The 25,364-nt window shown below is 46.3% G+C and overlaps 1 protein-coding gene across 7 annotated transcripts in view; it reads right to left on the reverse strand.

Moving 5' to 3' along the window:
• Window positions 1–1,264: 1,264 nt before the first annotated feature.
• Window positions 1,265–25,364, reverse strand: part of EPHB2 (EPH receptor B2) — a 106,004-nt gene continuing 81,904 nt past the window's right edge. For 2 of the 7 annotated variants that reach the window (XM_042479626.1, XM_042479620.1), the window contains 11 exons: window positions 24,810–24,934; window positions 22,342–22,504; window positions 20,406–20,514; window positions 19,461–19,567; window positions 17,004–17,129; window positions 15,970–16,217; window positions 14,679–14,894; window positions 12,738–12,887; window positions 10,140–10,333; window positions 7,277–7,432; window positions 1,265–5,253 (listed from right to left, as the gene is read on the reverse strand). In XM_042479626.1, coding sequence (XP_042335560.1) covers window positions 5,145–5,253; window positions 7,277–7,432; window positions 10,140–10,333; window positions 12,738–12,887; window positions 14,679–14,894; window positions 15,970–16,217; window positions 17,004–17,129; window positions 19,461–19,567; window positions 20,406–20,514; window positions 22,342–22,504; window positions 24,810–24,934 — 1,703 coding nt within the window. In that variant the 3' untranslated portion in view covers window positions 1,265–5,144. The remainder of the gene's footprint in view (window positions 5,254–7,276; window positions 7,433–10,139; window positions 10,334–12,737; window positions 12,888–14,678; window positions 14,895–15,969; window positions 16,218–17,003; window positions 17,130–19,460; window positions 19,568–20,405; window positions 20,515–22,341; window positions 22,505–24,809; window positions 24,935–25,364) is intronic. The other 5 variants (XM_042479625.1, XM_042479624.1, XM_042479623.1 and 2 more) reach the window with 5 other exon arrangements.

Consider the following 25,364-nt stretch of genomic DNA (forward strand, 5'->3'; position numbering starts at 1 on the left):
TTATAATGGGGCTTGGGTGTGGCAGCGCAGCAGCACACACCATTCATTTTTCTAATGGAAGGGGGGGGTCCGGACCCCAAGATCCCCCCCTTGGCTATGTTCCTGTCACCATGAAACTAGACGGTGGAAGAAGAACTGCTCCCAAGCAAGGTCCGAATCTTACTTTCCGCTACTGTTTGCTTCTTACTTCCACCCATTAAGTTGTGGCCGTTTTCTTACCTTCCCTGGTCCTTTTCTTTCTTGGCGGATCCTAGCCGATCAGGGACCATGCACCGGATGTGATGATAGCCCATACTATATGGTCACCCAGAGGTAGGTATCACTAGTCCCTTATTTCTGACCTTTTTTCTCTCACACACGAGGGTAAGTTTGTCTCCTGGAGTAGCTATGGGAAGGTCCTCACTGCAAATCCAGCATGTCAAGTCAAGTTACAATGGGTTTCTGAATGGCTGCCAGGACAGCTTTGGCTCAGACGTTGAAGGTCACCTTATAAGACTCCAGCCAACTCTCAATGGACAGCATCTCTCACTCGGCAAGACATCAACTTGGCCTCAGACTGAAACTGGCAGCTAGACAGTCCTCTAGTTCTGTGTGGGGACAGTCCAACCAGGAACTGAAAGAGGGACTCCCTAGGGGCATCAACTATCGCATCCTCTCTTGTGATCCTAAAAGTTGCTGAAGACCAAGACGCTTTATCTGCCCATGGTGCATTTACTGGTGGCAACCTGAAACACTGAGAGGCATGTTATAGTTATGCCGCTGCTTCCAAAAATATTAAAAATAAATCACAGTGAAATAGCGGAGCTTTTCAAATATTCGAGCAAAGCTCCTTCTGTATTGCCTCTCCTTCGTCCTCAAACCTCGTTCCTTCTAAGCAATAGAGATTGCTGCCTGGTTCAAAGCCTGACCGCTGGCTCAAATAGGACACTATCATCAGCTCTGCCTGCCAACAGATTTCCAGGGTTTTAAGGGTTCTTTCCCTAGCAGTCTCCCACCCAACTATTAACCCAAGACTCCTTCATATAGTAAACTTGAAACACCATGATTTCATTTTATCTGTCATGCTTCCATCCTATTGAATCCTGGGATTTGCCATCTGGAGAGAGCCAGTGTGGTGAAGTGGTTTGAGTGTTGGACATTGAGAGACCAGGGTTCAAATCCTGGTTCAGCCATGAAAACCCATTGGGTGATCTTGGGCAAGTCACACACTTTCAGTCTCAGAGGAAGGTGATGGAATCCCCTCTGAACAAAATCACCCAAGAAAATCCCACGATAGGTTTGCCTTAAAGCCCCCATAAGTCAGAAATGACTTGAAGGCACATACAACAATGACAACAGCAAGGCTATACAGTTCTCCAGATGAGGATCCTAAATGTCGCTCCCTAACCTGCCAATCCCAGGATTCCATAGGATGTTGCCATGTTAGTTAAAGCAGAATCACTGAGCTCTAACTGCACAGTGTGGTGGTTCTCAAACAGTGGTCCATTAAGGTTTTTGACTTCGGCACCCAGAACCCCAACCAGCTTGGCCAACAGTCAATAACCCAGTTGAAGTCCAATGCACACATAGGACCAAAGTTTGGGAATTGATGGTGTGTTGTGAAAGGACCCCATTCCAAACCTATTTCAGAAAAGGTGTGCATTTTGAGGGTGTTATGCTAAATTCTAGGACCTCTCACGGAAGCTCTCCTTTCCCACATGGTGCCCATGCACAACTCCATCACAGTGTTGAACAGTGCCAGGGCCTAGCGCCTGGCATTTTATTATTGCTATGTTTAATGGAATTTTGGCAATCCAGTCTTGGCCCCAAGCTCTCCAACAAAGAAAATGGTGAGGATGAGTGCCGGAAGAGAGTTGAAGGTGCAGGCTAAGATTGGATGAGGTGTTTGGAGATGTGACCGAGGAGTTGTGATGCACAAGCACACTGAGGGATGCGCTGCTCCAAGGGCACACTGAGAGTACGGTTGGAACATCTTTGCTGGTTTAAAGGTGGAAAGGAAAGGTCACCCTGTCAAGAAAGAGGACAGGTCTTCACTAACCCAGCAAGGCCACAGTACGGTGCCTAAATTTGGCCAACGGAGAAAACTAGGAAATGGCCCTCCTATGTCACAGTGGAATGGATCAGGTAGATGTGTTTGTATGCGTGTGTGTTTGTGTGTTGTGTGTCTTTCTGCTGGTGAGGACAGCTCCCAGGCTCCTCTCCCCCAAAAACCAGCAGCACCCAGTAGAACGAATCAGGCTCACATTGGGAAGATAGGTGAGGGCAGCTTTAGTGCAAAGCTAACTTGCTCCCCTGTGCAAAGAACCCAGCACCCAAGTTCTCCTCTAAGGAGAAGGCAGGCAGCGGAGCCCAAAGACCTCTGGTGAAAGAGTGGGACCGACAGTCTGCAAGGCAAAATGTATTGCATCTAACTTCTCCTAACAGCTTGGGGTGGTCCAGCAAAGGTTGTTTCCCTGTCTAAAGAGGCCTGGTTCAGAAATGAAAGGAACTCATGGTTTTCTGTTAGGTGAACAAGCCACGGAGAGGAGATGGAGATTTTTTTTTTGTTTCTGCTTTTAAGCAAACCACGGTTTCCAATTATGTCCCCCTGTGGGGACCCATGGACCAAGATCTTGTTGAGGTCTTAGACATGCATATGTTCCTCTATAGAAGTGGTTGGACATTTTGTCAGGTGTGGTTTGGCCATATTTAGCTCATGATTATGGACCAGAGCTATATATACACTGGTTGTGCATGGCTGCATGCATATTATACATGCCTGCACATTTGGTTGTGCAACAGCTCCATTCACTAGTGAGGCGTAGTTATGTAACAACCATGTAACTTCATGATGGATTTTGGTATGTAACTCCATGCTCCATCTCCTTAACACAAGATCTTGGCTGTAGTTTGTTAAAAACACAAACTTAATGACAACTTCCTGCAAATATTGGAGGGTTAGAATTAAAACTCTAGATTCAGAATGAACTAGGTTCTGAAACCAAATTTCCAAATGACAGTTATCGGGAGCCATATTTAAGCAAACTACAGCTCCCCATGACATCCAGGCTTAGGAAACTGTGATTTGTTCAATCTGGAGTTTCAGATCAAGCCAGGTTCTGAAGCTATGTCTCAGTCCCTTGTCCTCACTAACCATAGTTTAAGCAAGAAATGCTGTGTGCACATATGGGAAGGAGTTATTACCTTAAAATGAGCTTAAAATCAAAGCTTTCAACCATTTCCTCAAGAAAGAAGGGGGAGAAAAGTTCACAAGCTTGAAGAGCACTGCTTCTCATTCACATAGCGAAAAAACCATGGTTTCTCTTGATGTCTGAACCACTCTTTTGTCAAAGCTTCCTTGAAACCCCTATTGATGGCCACCATCCATGCAGAAATGGAGCTAAGTTGGGTGATAGTTTCCCACCTGACATTTCTCCTTAGAAGGCTCCTGAACTCTCCAAAGCTTTCTCCATGTTCTTGACCTTTGCCAAGTCAAAGAGGAAAGGGCTGAGCTGCAGGAGATAGTCCATCTTCCACCTACCAACACTCAAGTTTGACATGTAAGTCTGAGAGCCATGCTGAGGAGCATGAATGAGGTGGATGAATGAGATCTAGAGGGACTTCCCGTGTGGCTTTTGGATTCCAGGTCCTTGCTAAGGCCTGATCCTTCTCCTTGTTGAGACAATACTATTGGTGCTTTTGGTTTCTCCAGGATGCTCAAGGAAACCTGAGGGAACATCACAGGATCTCAAGAAACATCTTAACCGATCTTGTGTAAAACAACTTCGTGCTCCAACCCTCTTACTCTTTCCTCTTTGTTTCTTCACTCACTTCCAGCTGACCTCCATTTTCTGAGAGCTTTCATGGTCAATTCCTATGCATGAGATTCTCTCCTGAGAGGCAAGGAACCGTTTCGTCAGTACCAAGGGACCCAACAAACCCACCATTTTGCAACACTGGTTAAGACCTCAGAAGAGAGGAGAAGGACTCGGGAGCAGCCTGGCCAAAAGATTGAGGTGTGCCCAAAATGCTCCAAGCGCCCTCTGGAAGTGCTCCGCCAGTAAGCTGCCCGTGAGGAAACTGGAGCGCATATGGGGAGACCACCGTTGCAGAAAGGTCATCCTGCTTTTGTAAAAAATAAAAACAATTAAAATTACCCCCTCCCACCATAACAAACAAACAAACAAACAAAAATAATCTGCCCTCCCCATCCCCACGCCCTGTTGTAAACAAAGTAGAAAAAGATGAAACAACGACAACCCAATGGAAATGCACATCAACTCTACAACATACTGCATGACACAAGGGGAGGGGGCAAGATGTCTGCTGGGGTCAGGCCCCTGGCAATGCGTGAGGCCTTGTGAATGTCTTGTGCATAATGATATGTAGGAACCGCCGCTCGGAGGTGCAGGGGGCAGAACCTCTGGGAAGCGCCATTCCGGAAATGGTCCCAGTGCAAAAGAGACCAAAACTGCCCCCAAGCTTTCCCTTCCACAGTGTGACAAAAGTTCTTGTTCATCCGCAGGAAGAAGAAGCATTGGGTGGAGCAGGGGAAGCTTCTTCTTCTGATTCCAGTCCTTCAAATGAAAACAAGTCTAAAAACCATGATGATCTCTTAGGTCCCTTGTTATCAAGACACGGCTGACCCAATCCGCGGGGAACGTTTCCTGACTCTCGTCCCCTTTATCAGTTCAAGCTGTAGAGATGCTGGCATTTGTGGAGAGGGGGGCATGCCCTGCGAGGCTCAGAAGGGCATGCGGTTTGCCAACCTGACCCCTGGGCCACCCAAACCTTCTGATCCACTTGGTGCTCCAGAAGGCAGGTGGACCATTGCAAAAGGAAGAGGGGGAATTGCTCCAGATCCTTCCCCAACCTGTTTGTTCATCTCAGAGCCTTTGGAGTGAAGGCCATTGCTGTTCCATTTCATTTTTCTTTTCCCCCTTTCTTCTTCTTTTAAAAAAAATCCTTCTAAACAAGAGTCTTCACCATTCCCTTTTGCCCCCCTGTCTGGATTCTCAAAGTCCGCAGCAACTTTGCCTGGAGGCCATCCCTTCCCCATGGCTGCCGTCTCTGCAGGGGGAACATAAGGCCCACCAAGTGCTTAGACACACAGGGACAAAATGGGAACAGGCCGCGAGGAAGAAGTGTGCGCCAGGGTCGCATTCTCAAACCTCCACCGACTGGATCTGGTTCATTTGGGCCCGCATCACCTGGATACTGTTGAGGATTTTCTTCTGGTGCCCTGCTAACGTGACCCCCACTCGCAGGATGTCCCTGGGAGGGGAAAAAGAGACAAGGAAAGTTAGCAATTCATCCATAATTAGAATTTTTGTGGGTTTTTCAGCTTGCGTAGCCATGTTCTAGAAGAGGACATTGAGAAACTGGAGCGTGTCCAAAGGAGGGTGACCAAAATGGTGAAGGGTCTGGAAACCATATCCTATGAAGAACGACTCAGGGAGCTGGGGATGTTTAGCCTGGAGAGGAGAAGGTTAAGAGGTGATAGGATAGCCCTGTTTAAATACTTGAAGGGATGTCATGTTGAGGAGGGAGCAAGCTTGTTTTCTGCTGCTCCAGAGAACAGGACCCAGAACAATGGATGCAAGCTCCAGGAAAAGAGATTCCACCTCAACATTAGGAAGAAGTTCCTGATAGTAAGGGCTGTTTGACAGTGGAACAAACTCCTCGGAGTATAGCAAAGTCTCCTTCCTTAGAGGTCTTTAAACAGAGGCTGGTTCGCCATCTGTTGGGGATGCTTTGATTGATTGTTCCTGCACAGCAGAATGGGGTTGGACTGGTTGGCCCTTGTGGTCTCTTCCAACTCTATCATTCTATGATTCTAGTTTATTCTTGATATTTCACCGGTGGCTGGCATCTTCAGAGAATTCTCAGGGTGTATCTACACTGTCAAAATAATGCAATTTGTTGAGACATCTTTTGGCATCCAATGTATGTATACCCAACTCTCTTCCACACCAGCATTCTCTGAAGATGCCAGCCACAGATGCTGGCGAAACATCAGGAATAAACTCTTCTAGAACATGGACACACAGCTCAAAAAACCCACAAAAATCTATGGATGCCGTCCATGAAAGCCTTCGACTTCTTACCCATAATTGCTTTCTCAGAGGAAGCAACCAATAATTTTTGCAATTTTGTTTTCCCCACTGGAAGATTTCAAAAACCACCCGGTTTTCAAAACCTATCCACATTTCGGGATTTATTCACACACTTTGCACAAGAAACAGCCTTTGCTGCATAGGCAGAAATATTATTTTCTGTGCAGAAAAAGCTGTTTCCTGCACAGGAAAAGCTGTTTTCAGTGCAAATCAACCACATGCAAATTTTGCATGGAATATCCCCAATTTGCAGTTCTTTCTGTGCAGGAAGCAACATTTTCTGTGCAGGAAATGGAAATTTGTGCAGAAAATAGAAATTGTCTGCACAGAAAACACTGTTTCCGTGCAAAACCACCTTCTGTGAATTTTGCACAGGAGAAGACCTGGATTGTCTGGAGAGCGACTAAAATGGTGAAGGGTCTGGAAGCCATGTCCTATGAGGAATGCCTTAGGGAGCTGGGGATGTTTAGCCTGGAGAAGACAAGGTTAAGAGGTGATATGATAGCCCTGTTTAAATACTTGAAGGGATGTCATATTGAGGAGGGAGAAAGCTTGTTTTCTGCTGCTCCAGAGACTAGGACCCAGAGCAATGGATGCAAGCTCCAGGAAAAGAGATTCCAACTCAACATTAGGAAGAACTTCCTGACAGAAAGGGCTTCCTTGGAGTGTAGTGGAGTCTCCTTCCTTGGAGGTCTTTAAACAGAGGCTGGATGGTCATCTGTCGGGGATGCTTTGATTTGGATTTCCTGCACGGCAGGGGGTTGGACTGGATGGCCTTGCTGTCTCTTCCAATTCTATGATTCTAAGAATAATAATTTCCTCAGTTTCTGCTGTGAGGAAAAAACCAATACAGTGTGCCCACGTTATATGCGGGCGTGCTATACATGGCTTTGAGCGTACGTGCTCAAGCCACAGGGAGTGCGCAGGGTGCAAAGGGTGGCACGCGTGCACCACCGCACCACCACGCCGCCACGCGCACGAGCCCCATTCACTTGAATGAGGTTTGAGCATAGGCAGAATTCACCTTACGCTGAGGGGGGGGGGGGAAATCTGGAACGGATCCCCCACAGTAAGGCGAGGGTCCACTGTATTTTCAAGCTGTTTTGACTCATCATCCACATATCCCATCTAAGAGATGAAGGAGGGGATTCCTGAAGGTTGTCCCATCCTTGGTAACTTACTCCATAGTCATCTGGGAAACCGTGTCAAAGTTGGTGAAGCCGCTGTTGGCAAAGCTTTCCTTGTACTGTCCCATCTTGATGGCCTCGAGCCACTCGTCTACCGTGTTGAAACTGGAATAGTCTGGGATCGTGCGGTCTAGTAGAGGGAGGTTAATCCTGGAAGAAATCCCCCCAAAACGGGAAGCAGAGATTTAATGGACCATTGAGTTAAATATCCACTATTGCTTGCATCATTAACTTTTGCCCAAGAGGATACGTTTGTTCAAACCAAATCAGACCAAACCAAACTCAGGCCCTTCTATGCAGGCAGGCTTTGTAAAGTCATGCAAACTGGTTTTATTTGGGGTGAGTGTGTATGTTTCAGATTACACTTTTAAAATCTTTGTATGTTTAAATTTTAACTTTGTAGGTGATAAATCACTAAGGACCAGTTGAAAGTTGGAAATGGGATGCTAGAAGATAGCATCCTGGTACGAGATGCGACCTGTCTAAATGCACAATTGTGTTTTAACTGGTTTTAGGTAGATGTACTGGTATATTTGTAAGTCTGCTTTTACTGCTTAGTATTAATATATTTTTGAGATACTTTGGTCAAAGAGAAACCAGATGATGTGTGGCCTAAACCCCAGTTTTGGTGCAAGTAGACTGAATGACGTCTGGCCCATTCAGCACTAAATAGGGCATACTCCTCTTAATGCATATTAAAAGACTTTCCTGTTTGCTCCAGATCTTCTTTCTGATGCATAGTGGCTGTTTGAAATGTGTCCCACTGAGCTGCCCAGCATGGCTGCTGCTGCCACCAGTCACTTGCTCTGAGATCAGAACATGATGCCCAGCCATATGAGCATCACTGTTTCATTCTGACCTCAGGCCAAAGTGACCAGTGGTGGTGGCAGATATGTCAGTCGGCTCAGCAGGATGTATGTATGGGAATAGAGGGTCAGGTAATGGGGGGATCTCGGAGCAGTTTTGGGACCAGAATACTCCAAGCTGCCCTCAGGATATTCTGACCAGTTCAGACAAGTCTTCAGATGCATCTGAAATCCTCTGATTCTGAGTTTCTCCACAGATTCCAGTGTTCCAAATCTTGGAACTCATGGCGGATCCATTCCTGTCCCCCTGGCAAGTTCCAAAAACCGTGCATATTCAAGCCCCATAGGCTTGAATGGGGTATGTGGGGGGCACCCCATGGGCACACGGCCCATTGGCGTTAATGGCGGTCACCCCTCCGCAGATTTTCAAGTCCGCGGATCTCAACTCCACAGACATTGGAAGAAGAACTGTATATGGTATTATTTCCCAAATACCGTTGGTTCTTCCTATCTACGGACTTGCCGCCCTATTTTCCTTAACGTCAATGTGCACACACAGCTGCACCAATGTGGTTGCGTGCGCCCCCATTGAGGAGAACAGGACTTGAGATCCTGTGGAATTTGCCATTGATGGGAGGGGATATGGAACAGAACTCATGCGGATACAAAGGGCTGACACTATACTCGGTACACAGGGTAGTCTCTATTGTTCAAGCATTTTTGTACAGAGCAAATTCCATTTGCCAAAAATTTCACTTCTTTCATGCACATTTTCTTTTTACTACATTCACAGTGTGCATGTTAGTAGAGACGAAACACTGCTTTCACCCCAATCCATGATCTTGATATGCTTGTACATTATATAATTCCATCACGGTATTTTTTTGTTATGATGCATTGGACAAACATGTGCCTGCTCTTCTCATGAAACAGCAAACTCCATTTCATTATACCTTTAGATGGATGTAATTCTTTCATGCAGGGTTTTTACCAGTGTGCCATGCAGACACTGCTAGCACACTGCAAAGTGAACATCTTAATGCAATAATAATAATGCCAAGATCAGAAGGGAGGAATAAAAGAGGCACATGAACCAGAGGAATCTGGGGAATCTGAAAAGAGCAACAACCTGCAGTTGCTTCAACCCTGGAATTTTCCTTCAGAAACTGTCCCAGCTGGAAGCTGGCAGTGTTAGAAACCAGAAAAGGAAATCACCTAACCCATTTTCTGTTTATCAGAGGAAATTTCTGATTCCATATTTATCGATTTACGGGAATGTTCATCTAGGAGCTGGAGGGTCTTTTCCGTCTCTGGCGCTGGGTCTTGGCTAGACCCTTTATGCCCCTATGGTCAAACAACCTGGATGAAGTATTTGTTTTAGCTGTTCATATATTTGAAGGGATGTCATACTGAGGATGGAGCAAGCTTGTTTTCTGCTGCTCCAGAGAATATGACATGGAGCAATGGATGCAAGTTAAAGGAAAAGAGATTCCACCTCGACATTAGGAGGAACTTCTTGACAGTAAAGGCTGTTCGACAGACCTTTGGAGAGTAGTGGAGTCTCCTTCCTTGGAGGTCTTTAAACAGAGGCTGGATGGCCATCTGTCAGGGATGCTTTGATTGAGAGTTCCTGCATGACAGGATTGGGTTGGACTGGATGGCCCTTGTGGTCCCTTCCAACTCTATGATTCTATGAGATGCCAGGCCAAGAATATTCCACCTGCAATCATTTGCAAAGGATGGTTTCTATGTAAGCAGGACACTAAATCCACTCTGGATTTTAGGCTGAATTTTGGATAGCTCCTTTAAAGTGTAGACTTGGCTGATTTGCCACCCCAGTGAAATTTGCAACCAGTTGGTGATACAAGGGGGGCTGCTTTACGACTGGCTAGGATGCATGTCAAGAACATGACTCGCTATCTTGCAGGAGATGCAGAAGCAGAAACACGTACTGCTATGGCCTACAGGACTGGCTTGTAGGAAAAGCTTGGGCACAGGCAGGTGATTTCTACTCTGTCCTGACATTCTGTAAGACCCCGTTTCTTTCTTACCCAGAGGAAAGGGGGGCCATGGCTTTCAGACTGTTCGGGTTTCGGATCATCTTGTCCAAAGTGTTGACGATCTGTCCAAATTTGGGTCTGTGGTTGCGGTCCTTTTGCCAACAGTCCAACATGAGCTGGTGCAGGGCGCTGGGGCAGTCCATGGGCGGTGGTAATCGGTAATCTTGCTCAATGGCATTGATGACCTGTACATGGAATAAAGAAGGAACTAAATAAGAGAAACAGATCCAAAGCGACCTTCAAAAACTAGAAAATTGGGCAGAAACTAATAGAAAGAAATTCCAGAGAGGCAAATTTACAATACTACATTTAGGCCACACAAAACAAATGCACTGTTTAGCAACTGTACATGTGAAAAGGACCTTGGGAGTAAAGTTGATCATAAGCTGAACATGATCCAGCAGTGCAATGCTCCAGCAAAGCAGGCAAATAATACAGTGTGCCCTTGTCTTATGCGGGGATCTGTTCCGAACCTCACCACATAAGGCAAGTTCTATGTGTGCTTAAGCCCCATTGAAACTAATGTGGCTCGTGCACACAGTGCGGTGTGGTGCGGTGTGTGCCACGGGTGCGTGCGCCATTTCCTCTTTGTAGTGCATCTGCATATGATGTGGGCGCACTGTATTTTAGCCTGCATCAATAGCACCATAATTTCCAAGTCTGATCAAATCCCTAACCAAATCTGTGAATAATCAAATCCTCAAAAGCAACACGTTGACTGCGCATTATGCTCCAGCTTCCCAAATTCACCAAAGCACCATCCCAATCTCTGCAAAAAATAAGGTGGTAAAGTGGAAGGAGAGACTCAGACTCAGACTATGGGCTGTTACCATTCCTAAACTCGGTCCCTATCTGAAGATCAACTGTTGCCGCAATCGGCAACAGCTTCAAATCTTCTCCCTCCTCCTGCTTCTCATCCTCCTCCTGCCCTAGAGCATTCCACATCGAAAGCTGTTTCTGCCTCATTGGCCATGCTCTTTCTGGCAAGTGGGACATGTTCATTGCCGATTAGCTTTCGTGGCCCCGGCTGTGAACATCAGTAGAGGAGAGAGCCATTCACATCCTTGACAGACCATTTGCGCTGGTTGCAAAGGGAAGGACTTCCCCAGGCCATTGCAGCGGAGAGGGCAAAGAAGGCCTTGCAGGTGCGTAACTGGCAATTCCAGCTCAGGAGAAGCAGGCAGGCCAGCTGTCCATTGGTAAGCTCCTGGGCATGCAAGCAGTGCTTGGTTATAATGGGGGATCCAGCCGGTTAACAGAGTTAATTAATATCTTTGCACAAAGGAAGACATTCAGGCTGTGAATGAGTCCAGCCCAAGCGGCACAGGATATTATTTTAACATATGATTTTAAATTATTAATTGTTTAATTGATTTTTTAGGGGAGGGTGGGATTTGGGGAACATGGGATTATATGCCCATGTAAACTGCCTCGATTGTCATGGACAGAGAGGCGGGTGCAATTTATATTAGGATGGGCAGAGGCGGGTGCAAAGTTGTCCAGTTGGCTTGTTTTTCCTGCTTTGTGACCATCTTTCATTCTATTTTAATGAACATGTTTAATTGTATTGTATTGTTTGTTTTTAATTTGTAAGCTGCTTTGTGTGCCAATTTTGGGGCAAAAGCGGGATATGAAAAAATATAGTAGTAGTAGTAGTGATAGTTGTAGCAATAATAATAACAGCAATCTCCTGTCTAGTGTCCTGTCCTTCTATGTCTGCTCATCTTTCTTCTGATAGCCTATCACTCTGCTCCATTTTACACCTTTCTGTACTTATTTAATGCATGTAGAAGCCATCACCAATATTCTGCGCTAGGGCCCTTCTCGCACGAGGCACTTACAAAACACACTATGGACCTTATCACACAAGGCACTTACCATGCTAGAATCGTGGTCCAAACGCTTCAGAAGCGCAGAGGTGGGATCGCCGGTTACGCTTCTCAAACGTCACTGAAGCATTTCGCTGTTCTTCTGTCGACCAATTGTTCGCGGAGCAGCCACTTTTGTAATAACGGAAGATCCCATTATTACTGAAATGGCTGCTCCGCGAACGATTCGTCGATGGAAGAAGACTGGGATGTGTTCCTGTGATGCTCCAGAAGCATGACTGGCAATCTCATCTCCGCACTTCTGAATTTGGGCCACGATTCCAGCGCTGTAAATGCCTCGTGTGATAAGGTCCATAGTGTGTTTTGTGTTATGTTGGTCAATGTCCACCAGCAGTCATGCTAGAGGACCTTAGGAGTCCTAGATAGAACACTTCTCCAGGCATTTGTAGGTCCTCCAGCACAATTCTATCATCAACTTTGGGCAGATTTTGACCATAGAGTTTTGCTGGAGGACCTAGAGATTCCTAGAGAGGTGTTTTCTCAGGTTAAAAAAAATCTTTAACAAAAATTGTGTCTTTTTCTACTTTATGGGGGTCCCGTGCCTCTACGTTTCTAGCATAAGCTTCATTGACATAGTCCACTTCATCCGATGCACTCCCTGGATAACCATATGTCTTTTTATGCTAAAACACACTAAGGACAGTGTGGTGGCACACTCAGAAATATATGTCCCGAAGCCACAAGCCTGGCCATGACTTACATCTTGATTGGTCATGTCCCAGTATGGTCGCTCCCCATAGGACATGACCTCCCACATGACTATACCATAGCTCCACACGTCGCTGGCAGAAGTGAACTTCCGATACTGGATGGCTTCCGGGGCTGTCCAACGGATGGGGATCTTTCCACCCTGTAGGAAACAGGAGACAGAAACAGATAGGAAGGATGGTCAGTGGCCAAATGAGCTGTTGCTAGCCTTGCCTGTTGCCAAAGGTGGCAAGATGCCTCCACTGCTATCCAAAGACCTCAAGGTTAACTATCCTAGTGAACCTCCATATTTGAGGGCATTCAGATGGGACCTCTTGCGCACAATACATTTTGTGTTTTAAATTTCATCTCTCTTTGTTTTGCATGTTTCATTGCATCTCTACTTGTGCATCTTGCCTTGAGTTTAAGTTTGGGGGGAAAGGCAGGGGATAAATACATTGATAGAAAGATAAAACATGAATGGGGCTGTGTAGACTGGTTCTACCACTTGCCATGGTCATGCTTGCCAGCCATGCCATCTGTATGCTGGCCACAAATCGTGAGGTGTGTTGAGGTGTGAGGTATGTGGCCACAACCCCCTCCCTCCCACTCTGACTGGGAGTTGTTCACCCATTTTGAATGGATGGTCCTGGAAGATCCTGGGATTTACAGGCTCAATACAAGTGGAGGATCTGAAGATGGCAGTGCATGTGCTGGTGACCTCAAGGCTGGACTTCTGCAATGTGCTGCGCATTGGGCTACTTCTGTCCCAAGTTTGGAAACTTTAGTGAGTTCAGCACATTTACAGTCTGTAATTCTTGATTTATAGTTAGCATTTCCAGACTGAAAACTGGAGCTGGCTCCTGGACCTTTCATGGGATGTCAATGTGGCCACATAAAATGGCTTCCCGTCATCCTCTTGGCATGGAGTTCAGATGGCACAGGGACCAATCCCCAAGCTTGCATGAACAATATGAATATGGCCCAACTTGTTCTGCACCAACTCTGGGGTATACCCCTCTAAAAATGGAGTAAAAACACTCACCTTTTGGTCTGGATCTTCCTAAAAAACCCAGAGCCCTCCATTCCAACTCTGGGCATCTGTTTAAAATGTGCTTCAGTGTGCCACCCAGAGCATCTGCTGCTGCCATGTGTCACTCTCTCTGAAGTCAGAGATCAAGGCTGGACTCCTTATTCTGACCTCTGAGCAATGTGACCCATGGTGGTGGTGGTGCCAATGGGCAGCACATTTTAATGGTCTTAAAGAAGAGGCCAGCCCCAGTTAGGTTGCTGGGTGGCACTGCATTGACCCACTTCTTGCCCTCCCTATATCTGCCACAACACTTAAATGATGGAGTAACTGGAGGAGGAAAGCAACCCCATGCTGACATCGGGGGCTTCACTGGCAGCATCGACCATGCATCAGTGAGCTCATTGCTTATCATGGAGGAAGTGTTATAAATAGTTAACATTGTTGTGGCGAGTCTACATTAAGAAACCAAGTGCATTTTGGATGCATCACTTGCATCGTAGGAGGATGTCAGTTTTCTGCAAAGAAAGGAAGGATGGAAGAAAAAAGGAAGACAGATTCTTGGAGAAGGGTGACCTAGATAAAGTGCACCTAGACCCCTGTGATCTAGCTCTCTTGAAGAGAACGTCTTCAGGCAGGCTGACCAGATGTCACAACCACAAAGAAGGAGAAGGCACCACAAAATGTAGGGCAGTCAAGAAAAATGTAGGATCTCACAAAATAAAAGTTAAAAACATATTCCAGTTTATCTATATCCCTCTTGAATTGTGGTGACTAGAACTGGACACAATATTCCAAGTGAGGACCTATGTATCCATTCCTAGATGCCTCTGTTGCTCTTCACATGACCAACAACCCCTTGGAAACCCTGAAACTGTTGGACTGCCAGTATTTATCCCATACGCTTTCTTGGCATCCTCTTACCAGGGCACTAGTGTAAGTTGGGTCTGAAGTGTCATCTTCCAGGAACCGGGAGAGGCCGAAGTCGGAGACCTTGCACACCAAATTGCTGTTGACAAGGATGTTGCGTGCAGCCAGATCGCGGTGGACATAGTTCATATCGGCAAGGTACTTCATGCCGGCGGCAATGCCTCGCAGCATGCCCACTAGCTGGATCACGGTGAATTGCCCATCATTTTGCTAAGGAGAGAAATGAAAGATTATTATTATTATTATTAACCTTTATTTATAAAGCGCTGTAAGTTTACACAGCGCTGTACATCAATTCTTTTAGTCAGACGGTTCCCTGCCCTCAGGCTTACAATCTAAAAAGATCACAGTAAATTTCTAAGATCCATAGTAGGCATGAAAAATAGAGCCACACAGTGCTTTCAAGGAAGGACGAATACTCCATACATTCAATTCCCTAGGCCAGGGTTCTCTAACCTTTCGGGACCGGCTGGCACCTTTGGAGCTTTTCACAAAATGGCTGAAATGAAGGCTGGCTGATAACAGAATGCCTATTGCAATGTCTGTACCTAGTTATAAAGTATTGGTTTCGTGGAAAGGAAACCAATGAGGCTGGAAGACAAGATACTGCCACAAGAACTCGAAGACAAAGCCTGACCTCTATGGGGATCAGAGGTGGGTCTGATAGCCACAAAACAAGGTCACATATTTTAACCCAAGGTTTTCTACTCCAACAAAAGAAGCTCCTTTTGACTACAGAATACCCCAGGCTGCCCTTGGAGTATCCTGGTGCATGCAGATAAGGCGATAGTCTATTTTCTGTTAATGTATGTACAAACACGTTAAGACTGAACTCTAGCTGTCAGGTGGGAGCTGTGATTTGAAGGACCCAACGTCAAGGGGCCGACTAAAGGATCATGCTGGAAGAATCAAAGATGAGTAACACAGGAGTAAATCTGAAACAAATCTGGTTCTCACCCCAAACAGGAAGCTATTTGTATCTCTTTCTGTCCAGGAGGACCCTGGGACCAGTATGGGTGCATGGGACTGGAGGACATTTTACTTCCCAGGAGAGATCCCAAGCTTCAGTTCTGATAGCTCGCCATCCTTGGGCAGCTCCACATACAGAACCCTAAGTCAAATCTGAAGGGAGTCGCCAATGCACAAAATTTGTACAATGTAAAATAAAATTGTGTGAGCTGCTTTGCACATCTCAGAGAGGGCTACTCAGAGCAAAGGAAGCTGCAAGTGTGAACCATTTCTCTCTCTCTTAACCCTCTTTCCTGCCCACTTTTTGGTGGCCTACCCGTAGGAAGGAGTCCAGGGAACCGTTCTCCATGAATTCCGTCACAATCATGACGGGGGTGCTCTTGGTGACAACTCCTTCCAGGTGGATGACGTTGGGGTGGTCAAACTGGCCCATGATGCTGGCTTCGCTCAGGAAGTCCCGCCGCTGCTTCTCCGTGTAGCCTGACTTCAGTGTCTTGATGGCCACAAAGCTCTCTCTCTTGCCTGGAAGCTTCAGGTGGCCGCTACATACCTCGCCAAACTCTCCTGCAGTGGAGAAGACAATATGGAAAACAGAGATCAGGCCAAACACACAGCTTCATTCACAGGCCACCAAAAAAATGATCACAGTCCAAAAATATTTTTGTTCGTGGGCATGGGAACATGATTTTCAAGGGTGAGTGTGCAATTCACGGGCAATTCACTTTGCCGTCACTTGCAATCCTTCCAGACCTGATGATGCCTTAGATTTAAATTTATTTCGGGACATTCTGGGGCGGGGAGGACAGAGGTTCACATGGGTAGCTGCCATTTCATGTGATGACTGCCACTTTCCTGCAAAATACCCTGATTCTAGGACATAAAAAAGGGAGCTGATGATGAGCTAAAGAATCATATTACTGGGGGGCAGCAAAAGAAAGAGATAGAGAGATTTGGGTTCTGTTGGTATGGGCCAAATAAACCATCACCGCCCAAGTGGCGCAGGGTTTAGATGTTGCATGTGCCAAACCCTGACTCTGATGTAAACAGACTGGACAACATCAGCCTCTGCTTCATAAAACCTGCTATACTCCTCTTTGCAGACTAAAAATATTCTGTTTGCTCCAGATCTTCCAGTTGTTTACAATGCAACCCGTTGTGCCACGTGGGACGGCTGCCACTACCAATAGTCACTTGCTCTGAGGTGCCCAGCCTTGTGACTGACCCTGGGCACCTCAATCTGACCTGCCTGGTTTGTTCTCAAGCACACATTTGCATCGACAGACAACTAGACTCCACTTTATCTCGGTGGCAGGGTGGACCACAGTGGTGAGATAGCAGGGCAAGACTTACCTGCACCAATCACCTGCTCAATTTTGACACATGAGATGTCAATCTCCTTTGCAAATTCCCTGACGGCTTCATTGGGATCCTCGTAAGTGAAAGGGTCAATGTAAATCTTCATGCCAGGCGTCACTGCTCAGAGACGGGGAAAGGCAGGTTGGCATTATTCATTACATTTGCTCAGCACACTGGCACCTCCCCATTACTCCAAATATAATCATAGAACCATAGAGTTGGATGGGACCCCAAGGGCCATCCGATCCAACTCCATTCTGCCCTGCAGGAAGACATAGACAAAGCACTTCCCTTTTATATGGCCTACTGGGCTCGGATTAGTCCATAGAGATTAGCTGACTGAGGCCATTCTTTTTATATGGTCTACTTGGCTGGGAAGTAGCCTCTGTTTGGACACTGCCAAAGAAGGAGACTCCAGCATTCTCTGAGGCAGCATCTTCCACTCATAAATACACTTGTCCCTCTGTTTGTGCAGACTTTGAATCTGTGTCCTTCGCTTAATCACGAGCAGCAAATGGACGCACAAGAAATGGGGCATGTGCCCATGGCGCACACCCATAAGTGCCCATGGGTGTGCGCTGCAATTCAATCCAATAGGGCTTGAATGTCTGCGGATTTCCATTTTTGCATTTTTCCTCTGAACATAGATTTTTGTGGGGGTTTTTGGGCTCTGTGGCCATGTTCTAGAAGAGTTTCTTCCTGACGTTTCACCAGCATCTGTGGCTGGCATCTTCAGGGAACAACTGAACAACGTTTGCCAAGAAAACCCCATTATATGCCTTAGGGTCACCATATGTCAGAAATGGCTTGAAGGCACACAACTGCAAGGGGGCACAGGGAGTCATTCGAGAAAGGTCTTCTGATTCTTTGGGGTGTAGCAATCTGCTTTCCTATTAAACATTCTCCAAATAGAAGGGGTTGGTGCTATTAAAAGTGGATGCATTTTCACAAGTCCTGGAAGGTCCAAGATTCAACAGCATGTTTGGCTCGTTCTTAGCTTCAAGGATGGCCTCTAAGCTCCAGAATCAGCCTACCTGAGCATTCTGTAAATGGACCACTGTGAGCCAATCAAAACCAAGTAGACCATATAAAAAGAATGGCCTCAGTCAGCTGATCTCTATGGACTAATCTCAGCCAGGTAGACCATATAAAAGGCATGGCCTCAGAGCTTGGTCCTCCAGTTCAGAAGATGGTCTTGGGTGAAGGACCTGTGCCTTGGGATCTTGACTCTTTGCCTAGATCTCACTAAACCTCTATCTATGGCTCCTTCTGATCCAAGGTTGCTTTTTTGGAACCATGTCAGTGAGGAGGTGATTCCACTCTGGGTTCTTGTTTGCACTGCAATGAAGCTATCCAAGGTGATGGACCATGTATCCAACCTAGGTACAGCATCTAGGTTTCTCCCTTGAAATTGGGAATAAAACCAAGAGCGGATTTATCATCCCACTAATATGAGAAACATTACTTGGTGATTCTTTGACTCAAACTGGGGAAAAGGAGATAATTCTGTGCGAACAGCTAAGGAGACAGATTGATATGGAGAGCTGTAGTGAAGACAACCTTGCAAGATCTGCTCTGTATTCTACTACAAGCCCTAAATCCACCAACTAGAGCCTAGTGCAGAAGACATAAAATTAGAATTAAAGAGCTGAAAAATCTGGTTCTGAGCCCTGGGACGTAATGTAGTTTTGGGACTTTCTATACACACATGCAAAACACTACTGGGATCCATTTATGCTAAAGAAGTATAGCTCTGTTATATATTTTGATGCCATGATTTTATCCTATGGAATTCTGGGATTTGACGTTTCGGGAGACTGTTCCCAGGACTCCATAGGATGGAACCATGGCAATTAAAGTGGAATAACAGCGCTATAATCCCTATAGTGTGAATGGGCCCCTGCTTACCTTACACTTTCCTGATTCCAAGAGTACAATTTTGGGAGTGCTTTGTGTTACCTACCATTCAGATCGTTAGTGTGGAAAAATTACTTTTTGAATTCCAACTCACAGAATCTTTAGTCAGAGGACTCTGGTAGTTGTGGTCCTAAAGAATGAATTTTTCCATGCTTCCACACTGCAGAATTAATGCAGTTTGACCCTGCTTTAACTGCCATGGCTCCATGCCATAAAATCCTGGGATTTGTAGTTGTGGCACCAGAGCTCTCTGAGAGAGAAGGTAGAACATCTCACAAAGCTACAAATAACAGGATTCTATAGTATGGAACTATGGCAGTTGAAGAGGTGTCAAACTGCATTAATTCCGCATTGCAGAGGAGGCCGGAATCTACCTCTCTATCTATCTGTTTGTCCAGAGCACTTCTGGTTCTAAGGCGATGTGGGAAGCAAAGGTTTGACATCGAAGGAGCAAGAGATCAGGGATTGTTACACTTGCCCATCCCTCTCCCCCGCCGCCCCCCAGTTCTCCATACCCACTGGAGTAGTACATACTGTGGCCGCTGGTGTAATGCTGGAGCTTGTCGGTGTACTCGGAGTCTGTGCGCTCAAATCCTCGTCTTCTGGAAGGAGAGCATCGTGCTGAGCGGGAGGCAGATGGACTAGCAAAGCAGGGGGGCAAGGCTGGGCTTCAGCAATCAGCCAGAAACACCAGCATATCTTCCTATCCCCTTCTACCTTACAGAGCCCCTTTCTCCATTTGCCCCATCAAGTCCTTCTCCCTGCCTATCATAAGGGTGCATGCATGTGCGCGCACACATTTCTGAGAATATAATGCCGGTTCCATATTGGCTTCGTGCACCATCCATTTCATGCCTCGCAGCATGGAATGCCATGTCACGTGTCAGAGCCTATATCTTGAGCATATGCAAATATGCACCGTGATTGGTTCTCCTTAGGGTCAACATAAGTTGGACATGACTTAAAGGCACACCACAGTAGCGTGTGCAGATGGTGTGTTTATGTGCACCACCCTTTTCCAGGTGCCCCTGCATACCTTGCAACGTTACCAATTCAGCAGTGATAGTCCCAATTAATCCCCTGTTATCCTACTTTCTCTGCTGTATAATCCCAGTTTGAGCCAACCAAAATGCATAAAATGTATGTTGTAAGCTTTTGAAGCTCCACTGGCTTCTACATCAGGCAAAACATGGCCACTCCTGGATATGTTTTCTGGATGTGAAGATACCACATTTAAGCATTTCTTTGCTTATATACAGTATTGTACTACTTTTGCAACAACATACTTCTTGAGGACTTGCCTTGGTTTGATTCTATTTGTGACTTCTCATATGCTTTTCAATAATGGGTTGGTGCTTTTCCTTCTTCTTGTGGTCTTTGGGACCCTCTTCTTATGTGTTGTCTTATCCAGAACCACTAATTTCCACCTCCCCAACTCCTAAACCGAATCACCCAGGGGCAGCAAGGTAGCCTTCTTACCTGTTGCATACAAGGACGATGACCACCAGGGCAATGAGGAAGACTAGCCCTGCTGCCGAGGAGCCAATGATGAGGGGAAGCTTCTCCTGGATGCTGGTCTGATACTCGGCTGGAAGGGAATGCAAAAGAGTAAGACTGTTTAACACCTTGGCCAAACCAAGGGAGGGACTGATAGGCAGGAGCAAAATACAGTCATCCCTCCACATTTGCAGCATTTGCAGATTTGATTATTCATGAATTTGATTAATCTATTCTCTCTAGGAATCTCTAGGTCCTCCTGCAAGACTCAGTGGTAAACATCCACCAGAAGTTGCACTGGAGGACCTAGAGATTCCTAGAGAGAACAGTTCTCTAGGCATTTGTAAGTCTTTCAGTGCAAGTATATGATCAACTTCTGGCAGACGCTGACCATAGAAGGACCTAAAGCTTCCTAGAGAGGTGGTCACTCAGGTGGTTGGGTGATCCCCAAACTTTGTTTCTTGAGATGTTTTGGACCACAGTTCCCAGAATTCCTGATTGTTGCCCAAAGTGGCTGGGACATCTGGGAAGTGAAGTTCACAACATCTGGAGGACCCACGTTTGGGGACCACTGCAATTTTCCCACTTTCACAGGGGTTCTGTAGCCCTTACCCTTGTGAATGTCATGGGCCCACGCAACAACAATGGTTTCTTACTCGCCTCTCACTATGGATCAAGGCAGGGAACAGCAAATAACATGGTAGTTCCCATCCTAGTAACCTCAAGGCTGGACCTCTGCAATGTGCATCAATTGAAAGAGCAAATAAAACCGATAGATATCAAAATCAATCAATGCATTATTTAAAATTCCTAATTTTAAAATAATCTGGATCAACCTGCAGGAATAGAATAGTCTTTACTAATGTTTTAAAGGAAGACGGTGTCTCCAGCTGACAAATCTCTTTCAGCAGGTCGTTCCACAATCTGAGGGTGGCTGAGGAATATCTCCTCTGAGTAACGGTCAGTTTAACTTGGGCAGACTGAAGTAGATCTCCCTCGGAGGACCTGAGTGGATGGGGTGGGTTATATGGGAGAACGTGATCTGGCAGATAACGTGAATCCAAAACCATGTAAAGATTTAATGGTAATGACCAATACTTTGTAATTTGTAAAGGAGCCCTGGTGGCACAGTCATTAAATGTCAGTACTGCAGCCACAAGGCTGTGAGTATAATCCCTATAGGGTTCCAAGGTTGACTCAGCCTTGCATCCTTTTGTAGGTTGGTAAAATGAGTACCCAGCTTGTTGGGGGCAATTTGCTTACAGATTGTAAACTGCTTAGAACAGCAGTTCCCAACCTGTACGTCGGGACCTCTTTGGCGGGTTGAACGACCCTTTCTCGGGGGTCACCAGGTTGGGGCTCGCCCCCCTCCTCCTCCCTCCTCCTCCAGGGTGGCCAGGCATCCTTTGACCTGCCACCATTGCCGCAATCACACAGGGCTTTCAGTGGCCTTTGCAGCCAGAAGTCCCGTTTCTTCTTCCAGCTGGCGGCCTCCCTGATTGGTTAGCAGGCTGGGAAGGGGCGGGACATCTGACCTCAAAGGCTGCTGGGCCTTGTAGGCAGCCGGAAGTCTCGTCCCTTCCTGGCCTCCCAACCAATCAGGGAGGCCGCCGGTTGGAAGAAGGCGCTGGACTTCCGGTTGCAAGGGGGTTGCAACTCAACAAAGGTTGGGAACCACTAATTGCCAGCCAGTGGAGTTATTTTAATACTCATGTGATATGATCACTCCTAGATGTACCAGGAAACAATCTTGCTGCCATGTGCTGAACAAACTGACGTTTCCAAACTTGGGATAGAAGTCACTCAATGCCCAGCACATTGCAGAAGTCCAGCCTTGAGGTGACCAACATATGCATTGCCATCTTCAGATCTTCCATTCGTAATTCGTCCAAATATAAATAGCCCACGTTCTTCTCACCTTCAGTCATGGTCTGGAAGTACATCTTGCCGCTGAAGCGTCCATAGCCAGCCACCGTGCGCGCTCGCACTTGGAAGACATAAATGGTGCCAGCTTTGAGGCCCTGCACCGCCACAGTGTTGGTGGGACTCTTGACAGCGGTAGCATTGAATTCGCTCAGATCCTGTCAGGCAAAGAGATGGAAAGTGAGCAATCAAAGAATGCATTCTCTAGGCACTGGAAGTCCTCAGAATACATGTTCCAAGTCAGGCATAGACAACTCTGCTGCATGCGCTTGCCAATTTTTACGCATGATCCCTGCGCCCTTCCAGTGGTCAGTAAAGATGCATTTTGTCCTAGTCAGAAACATCATGGGGAACCAAGATCTTTCAGGGGTTTGAGTGTCGGTGAATATTAGCTGGGAGATTGTGGGATTTCACACACTCCAACTGTCATGCTTTGCCAGGGACAGTCCTGATTAATCCTCCGTCATCTCACTTTCTTTAGCGACTTATACAATATCCCAGTTTTACTTTCTTCTTCTCCCATTCCAGCTTACTTTAGTGATTTCTCAATGCAAAAATAGTTTGCATCCTATTAACTGAGGACATGGGAGAAATGAGGAGGGGGCAGATTCCTGCCCTTCTCAGGAGGCTCCGGCAAAAGCAAACTGCTACAACATTTCCTAGCTTGCATCGTCTTCCTCATTGATAACTTTTTGCCATCTTGGTCACACTCCCATGTTGCGCGGACACACGGGCATCCCTGAAATGTTGGGATGTGTGGGACTTTTGGCTTTAAAAAAATGCCCTCTCTAGCATATGAATATTATTATTATTGCATTGAGCTGCATTTTCTATTGAATGAGAAAGTGCCCAGGACACCAGGTGGATTAATTTTTCCCCAGCCATGCTTTCTAGCTCTTGGTTTGCTCTGCAAAGGAGGCGAAAGAGGGCAGCGCCAGGGCTCCGGTTCATGCAATATAGGTCAGGACCTATTTATCGGCACAAATGGTGGGCTCCCTTCCCCCCGGCTTCCGCTGGCCTGTGGGGAACCAAAAATAGGTCAACTGGAGGGAGCAAAGGATTAGCCCTTTACACCCTCCATGGAGGGCGGGTGAGGGAAAACCCACCGCTTGATTTTGCTGCAGAAACTTAATTAGCTTCCCCCTCGACACTCAGCCCTTTCTGCAATTTCTCCATTTCTATTTCTCCCATCTGGAGAAAGCAAGTGAGAAAGAGCAAGAGCGGCCCACCATCCCTTCCTTCCATCGTCATCAACTCTGTCCATCCAAGATTTCTGCACCTGAATAAATTTATAGAAGTATAGTGCCTGGATCAAGGGAAATAATAGTGCCACTTTATTCTGCTTTGGTCAGGCCCCACCTGGAATCCTGTGCCCAGTTCTGGGTGCCACAATTCAAAAAGGATGTTGAGAAACTGGAGCATGTCCAAAGGAGGGTGATTAAAATGGTCAAGGGTCTGGAAACCATGTCCTATGAGGAATGCCTTAGGGAGCTGGGGTTTTTAGTCTGGAGAAGAGAAGGTTAAGATGTGATATGATAGCCCTGTTTAAATACTTGAAGGGGTGCCATATTGAGGAGGGAGCAAGTTTATTTTCTGCTACTCCAGAGAACAGGACCCAGAACACCTCAATATTAGGAGGAACTTCCTCACAGTAAGAGCTGTTCAACAGTGCAAGATGCTGACTTGAAGAGTAGTGGAGTCTCCTTCTTTGGAGATTTTTAAATAGAGGCTGGATGGCCATCTGTTGGGGATGCTTTGATTGAGAGTTCCTGCATGGCAAATGGGGTTGAACTGGATGGCCCTTGGGGTCTCTTCCAACTCTATGATTCTCTCTCTGGGTTTAAAATACTAGGAACAGAGTTACATGTCTACCATGGACACATATATAGTTTATTTCTTGATTTATCCATCAAGTGGAATGAGATTCCATCTCAACCGCATGGCAAAGGGTTGGACTGAATGCCCCCTGGGGTCTCATCCATTTCATGGGTTTTCAAGTCATTTCTGACTTATGGCGACCCTACTATGGGGGGTTCTTGGCATGTTTCTTCAAAGGGAGTTTGCCACTGACATGCCCTGAGGCTGAGACAGCATGACTTGCCCAAGGTCACCCAGGGGGTTTCCATGGACGAGCTGGGATTCGAACCCTGGTCTCCAGAGTTGGAGCCCAATGCTCATACCACTACGTCACATTGGTGTATGTAGGATTCTATAAGAATTTCTGTAACACCCTAGGGTTCTTTCAATTCTTTCTCATTCAAAACAATCTCACTACATTTTAGGTCCAGGAGATACCCAAATTCTGATAATGAAGGGGCACAGAAGTGGTCCAGTCACAGTGGGGGATGTCCCCCAGTTCTGCAGAGGTCCAACGTGGACCTCCAATCCTTTCTAATTTATCACCCCATCTTTAGTGGAAGTGAATAGTGCCTCATCCCCACCATCCACACACTTTCTTGGTACCTTCTCATAATACTGAAGCTCATAGTCCAGGATGACTCCATTGGGTTGATCGGGCTGGGACCATGAAAGGGTGATGCTGTCCACAGTTCGGCTCACCTGGTGCATGATGGACACAGCCGAAGGAGCTGTAAAGAGAAAGAGGACAATGTCTAAGTCAATGACTCTCAATGAAAGCACATCACAGAGAGAGTCTGAAGGAAGTTCTTGAGATGTTTCTAGGGGCTACCATTGGCCCCGTGTTCTCCATTCGTCCAAGAACTGGAGGATGCTGCCATGTCAACACATTTTTCTGAACACACACACAAACACACACACAACCAGGTTGACCAGACAGCATCCTTTTCCAGGATATATCCCACCTTTCAACCTTCTGACCAGGAGTAATTTCAAAATGTCCTCCATTTTGAGCACAACTAAGAAGCATGAATTTACATTTACACAAGTGTTTTGGGCTTTTGTTTGGTAATTGCCAACATGTTTCTTGAAGGTACCACATTTTGCGGTGCCTTGTCCTCCTTTGTGGTTATGACATCTGGTCGCCCCACACACAAGCCA

Source organism: Sceloporus undulatus, chromosome 7 (genome assembly GCF_019175285.1).
Source record: "Sceloporus undulatus isolate JIND9_A2432 ecotype Alabama chromosome 7, SceUnd_v1.1, whole genome shotgun sequence".
NCBI lineage: Eukaryota > Metazoa > Chordata > Lepidosauria > Squamata > Phrynosomatidae > Sceloporus > Sceloporus undulatus.